Here is a 6,000-nt window from a genome sequence, read left to right on the forward strand (position 1 = left end):
CTCTAAAAAAGACTGAATTGAACTTTTCATCACTGCCGCGCGCACACACACACACACACGCCTTGAATACATTAACATTTCATCTGTTGTATTTAGATGAGTCAGAACGTCCACTGTCATTAGCCGGAGAGAAATATTGCGGCGCTGAGAGCTTTTCACCTGCAAATCTCCGTCTATTTGTTGGCTTTGCGCGGTCAGTGGCTAAACATTTACAGTGGCGTGAAATCTCCTTCGATACAAATTGCGTGGGCTGGAACGAGTGGCGTTGCGCGACGATGACGTGTCCGTCTATCTGTCTGCCCCTTGCTTCTCAGGTGATCAAGTACAAGCTGTGCCGATGCGTGAAGAAGAAACACAAAGGGCGCAACAACAACAACGATCGGGGCACCGTGCTGAGTCTGGATGATGTGAAGCACCATGTCAGTAAACCAGAGGTGGCAAAAATACAAATACTTGCGGAAAACATATACTGTATGTGTGTACGTACGCACATACAGTACAACAGTTGCCTTTTAACTCATTCACTGCCATTGACGGCTATAGACGTCAAAAACTCATTTGAACTACTTCTAGTAGTTTCAAATTTTTTTCCACCTTTGTTAACAAGAGTATGAAAACCTAGAAAAAAATGTATTGTACATTTAGAACAGATATAAAATTTGTGATTAATCTTGAGTTAACTAGTGAAGTCATGTGATTAATTATAATTTAAAAAAATAATAATTGCCTGATGCCCCTAATTAACTCATTCACTGCCATTGACGGCTATAGACGTCAAAAATTCATTTGAACTATTTCTATTAGTTTCACATTTTTTTCCACTTTTGTTAACAAGAGAATGAAAACCTAGGAACAAAAATTATTGTACATTTAGAACAGATATAAAACGTGATTAGTCATGAGATTAATTACAATTAAAAAAAATTATCATCTGACGCCTCTTATTTCTTAATAATATTTTCTTTTTTGTTTAATTTAAATTCAAATTTACCTATTTATTTAAACTCAAAATTAATCAAAAAATGTATATCTGTTCTAATTGTACAATAATTTTTTCCCTAGGTTTTCATTCTCTTGTTAACAAAAGTGGAAAAAAATGTGAAACTAATAGAAATAGTTCAAATTAATTTTTGACGTCTATAGCCGTCAATGGCAGTGAATGAGTTAAAAATAAATAAAAGGAAATATTATAAAAAATTAGGGGCGTCAGACGATAATTTTTTTTAATTGTAATTAATCGCATGACTTCAATAGTTAGCTCACAGTTAATCGCACTTTTTAAATCCGTTCTGAAATTACAATAAAAAAATCTAGGTTGTCACACTCTTGTTAACAAAAATGGAAAAAAAATGTGAAACTAATAGAAATAGTTCAAATGAATTTTTGACGTCAATAGCCGTCAATGGCAGCGAATGAGTTAAGTGCTCTTGCCACGTCCAAACACATGGTCGTCTCCCGCCTCTGCCGCTCGTGAGACGGCAGCAAAGCGTGGCGGTGGGCGGACGAGTAAGGGGGGTCGGAGGATGAGATACGAGATGAGACGTGAGAGCGGATTGAGCGTAATCAAAGCAGGGAGGGGGTCAGATTAAAAGCTTGCTGGGGGGGTGGGGGTGACACTTCACGTTTGCCCGCCTCAATCAAGACACTTCAATTGGATAGCAGAGCAAAGGAACGATGGTCCTCTTTTTTCCATTACTTTTATGGGTTGAATCTTGGATTTCCAGCCCCCGGCCTTCAATTTTAACCTTAAAGGTCCGCTCTTGCTTTACTGTCTATGCTGAGCACCGAAGCACGTTTTCACTTGCATTTCAATTTTGAGTTGAGGACCCAAATGCAGGAAAGCAGCGGTAGCAAGGTAGGAGTGCAGGGTGGACTGAACAATATTCAAATATCCAAATAAAAATAGAAAAAAACCCTCAAAACTAATAAAACAACACTCAACACTACATGTAAAAATCTTCTTCTTAGAAAACTTCATACCAGGAAGTAACTCGGTACTAAGTATTTTAAGTCTCTTAAATTGGTAACGAACAAGAAATGTCATTTGGTAATTAATATCCATGCAGATGTTTTTTTTTTCTTAGAGCTACCTGAATGTTATTGTTTATTATTATTATTATTTTACTACTACTACTACTACTTACTGCTACTACTACTACAAGTACTTGCTACTAGTAAAAGTCCTACTACTACTACTATGGCTACAAGTACTACATACATGCGTCTTTCCACCTTGCATGAGTCAGCAGTCCCATTCAAAATTTCCGCGGGAATTTTTCTAGTTATTATTAATATTATTGTTTATTATTATTATTATTATTATTATTATTATTTTCTATCTATTTTTTCCTTGGTTTTATTTTTTCCTTGTGTTTTATTTTTTTAAATAAATTATTATATTATTTATTTTTTATATTTATCATTGTTTATTATTCATTATATTTATTACTATACATTATTATACTATTTATTTTTTATATTTATTATTGTTTATTATTCATTATATTTATTACTATACATTATTATATTATTTATTATATTTATTTATTTATTATTATTTTATTATTCGTCTTTGTACAATAAATGTTTGTTTTTGTTTTTAATGGCCACCCCCTTAGATTGATTAAAACAGGTGGATTTTGCTGCTTAATTCTTATTCCACAAACACAATTTTAATCAGAATGTTTAGACTAGTGCAACTGCATAGAACATAATATTGTGAAGAAAATTTGGAAAATGATTGCCGCTGTCACTTCCTGCACCGTCTTCATCCCCCTTTTTCCTGCGTTTTTCTCTTCCCGCTAGGCTCCGTGCGATAACCTGCGCACGCCGTCCACGTACCCGGGCAACATGCTACCTCATCACCCGGCCCAGGGAAACTTTGAGGACTTCACCTGCTGAGTTGAACGTGAGCTGAGCTTGAGTGCGTGCGTGCGTGCGTGCGTTATTGCAACCAAAGTCCAAATCCATACAACGAGACTATGCGGGCGAGGAACTGATGCCACGGCCGAATAGAGAAAGTTTTGTACGCGCAACCCGGATGGGAAAAATAGGAGGAAAAATGTCGCCCCAGGCTTAGCGGGCCCAAAACATCCATTTCACGCAGGACTCTAATTCTTTATTTATCCTTCTGGAGCACTGCCGCAAAGGAGACGTCAACTCGGACCGCTCTCTCTCAAACGCACCCATGAGAAGAAACGAAAACTGTACAGTCCCCTCCCTCCCCCAAAGAGAGAGAGAGAGAGAGAGCGCCCCCACCTTCATACACCAGAGGGTCAAACATCCCCCTTTGCTCAGCACATGTAGCGACATCGTGACGTGTGTTCGCAAAGCAAGCTTTGACGGAACGTTCAGGGCTCACCGTGTAAATGCATGCTCCTATTCGTCCATTTGCATGACTTATTGGTTGCTTTACAGGTTTTTTTTGTTTGTTTTTTTAAAGATATGTGTTATATATACAGATCTATATGAATATAATACTCAAAAAGTACCAAGTTTGCCTCGTTCAGCAGGAGGAAGTTGACGCATTTCATGTAGTGTGTGCGTGTGCGTTAGTATGCGTGAACGAATCACGCAAAAGATGCCTCTGTCGTCCCCGCAAAGCGACTCTTCTCGGCACTTTTGCTCGCATTCAAATGAGACACACAGCGGCGCCTTGAATACAAGTTGAGTTCGTTCCGTGACCACAATCTTAACTTAAAACATTAGAATTATCTTTGTATGAATGTAAAGAATTATAACTTTTTGCACATCATAATTAAATCCATTGTAGTTACTTCTGGTGTGTGCAACTTGGCCACCGGGGGCAGTATAATACAGTCATGCAGACGGAAACGAAGAAGACTTTCACAACAACTCAGTAGGTTGCAGTAATATAGTCTTTTTTTCTGCAGATGATAAACAATACATGCCTGTGAGTATTGGAATATTGTTTAACTAAAAGTGTATGCTAGTCTTTAGCCCCTCTATGCCATTTCCTATTAATGTTAGCATTAAGCTAGCAAGGACGTTCCAAATGCAAAGGCAAAGTCAAAGTAAAACATTGGTGGAACAACTTTTGAATGTTATGCAGTAGGATTCAAAATGGGCAAGGTTCAAATGATATTATTATTATTATCATTATTATTATTATTATTACAAAAAAATTCAACCCAAGTCTGCTTTTTTCCTTCCAGGGTTTCCTATTGTGGGTCACAGCAACAAACCTACTGCTTTTGAATGTTCTATATTATTTTTTAAATCTCCAAGATAGTTTAGGACAGGTTCCCGTCCTCTTTTTTTCATCAAAAATGTTCAACCCGACTCTCCTTTTAAACTTCCAGGGTTCCTTCGCTGGGTCACAGCAAGAACCGTAATGATTTTGAATGTCATCTGACCTAAGATGGCCGCAGTAGGCATGAGGTTAAAATAATTCCTTTCTCTCTTCTCACACACTTTCAGGTTTTCTTGCTTTAGTCAGCCCAATTAGGGCCTGATTCATTTTGAATGTTAGCAGACGTCATATCGTTCGCTATGTCTTAAGGTTGGTCGCTTGGCGTGGACGACACACTTTCTATTCTTGATTTCTCTAAAATGGATATCAAAAGTCTACACACCCATGTACAAATAAATGTATTATGTATGTATTATGGGCTTCTATAAAAAAAATGGAAGAATCATTTTAAAACTTACCATTAATGTGACCTATGACCTATATAACTCAATGGCAAAAAAATATATATTTGAAAGAGGACTCAAATAATGTTGTTGCACAAGTGTGCAGACCCTCATAACCGGAGTGTGTGGCTGCATTCTCAATGAGCCAATTACAGCATTACTTGTTAAATGGGAGACGGAACACACCTGCCAACATCTAAAGTGCCTCTGCTTAACCCCAAATTAATTTCAGGTGTTCCAGTTGGCTTTTCCTGACCTTTCCTTGCTTTGAAGTAGAAGTGTGAATGTGTTTTGCTAACACTGACTACTATTTTGAACTGAATTCTCTCCATCTTGAATTAAGGCCCCAGTTCCACCTAAAAATAAAAAAAAAACACTGCACCACAAGCACCGCCATACTGATGTTTTGGTGATGAGCGGTGTTGTGTTGGTGTACGCCAAAATGTTCAACCTTGGTTTCAATGGACCATAAAATCTCCAAAACATGTGGGAAAACAATACTGAACACAGCCACATCCTACTTATAGGATGTGCGACACTTGTACAACCACATTATCTCAGCTGTTCGTTTTTACTTTTGCTCTTGAATAGAAAAAAAAAGATTTTTGGTTTTTTGGTTTTTGATCGAGTCATAAAGGTTAAAGGTCACAATGTTTGAAAATCTTCTTCAGTTATTTATCTTGGTCTAATTTTTATATTGCAAGAAGGAAGGTGGCAAATCCAGGTCCAGAAAGTTAAAAACCTGCCACAGTTTGACTTTAGCCCCAGGTGCTAGCTAACTAGCTCCCATGGTGCTGGTTTAACAGTAAGGCAGCTAGCTAGCTAGCATCAGGGGCTAACGCCAAACTGTGACAGGGTTTTTTACTTTCTGGACGTGGATTTGCCATCTCTGCACAATAATCTGTCATTTTAACCTGAATAGACTTTTTTAACCACTGTATTTGTTTTTTTGCTTTTCTGTTCATTTGTACACTTTCATTCATCCATCCATCCCTGCCTGGGGGGGCCGCGACAGAAGGACAATGTTAGGAAGTGGACTCCTTTTGTGTTGTGGGGCTGTTGAACTGTTTCCGTATCCGTGTTCTTGTTGCCGATGTCTTCTCAAAGCACAATACCACCACTATGTATGTAGAGCTAATGTAAAAGAAAATGTACTCTTCTTCTTCTTCTGGATATACAGTATTGTCTTATGATTACTATTGTGCCGATCTGACTGTTTCCTTTTGCTTTTCATATGAAACACGCTCACTTATTGCCTGTTGATCCTGTCTCCATCACCCAGGCAATGGGCTATTTTATTGAGTTAGCCCTGCATAAATAAAGTGTAAATATCATTTTGGAAAA

The 6,000-nt window shown here is 37.8% G+C and overlaps 1 protein-coding gene across 6 annotated transcripts in view; it reads left to right on the top strand.

The window, feature by feature from the left end:
- asic1b (acid-sensing (proton-gated) ion channel 1b) overlaps window positions 1-6,000 on the top strand; it is a 163,684-nt gene extending 157,684 nt beyond the window's left edge. For 3 of the 6 annotated variants that reach the window (XM_077572710.1, XM_077572706.1, XM_077572708.1), the window contains 2 exons: window positions 315-419; window positions 2,806-6,000. In XM_077572710.1, the coding sequence (XP_077428836.1) occupies window positions 315-419; window positions 2,806-2,901 (201 nt within the window). In that variant the 3' untranslated portion in view covers window positions 2,902-6,000. Of the gene's footprint in view, window positions 1-314; window positions 435-2,805 lie in introns of all 6 variants that reach the window. The other 3 variants (XM_077572709.1, XM_077572707.1, XM_077572711.1) reach the window with 2 other exon arrangements.

This window comes from Vanacampus margaritifer, chromosome 8 (genome assembly GCF_051991255.1).
Source record: "Vanacampus margaritifer isolate UIUO_Vmar chromosome 8, RoL_Vmar_1.0, whole genome shotgun sequence".
Lineage (NCBI taxonomy): Eukaryota > Metazoa > Chordata > Actinopteri > Syngnathiformes > Syngnathidae > Vanacampus > Vanacampus margaritifer.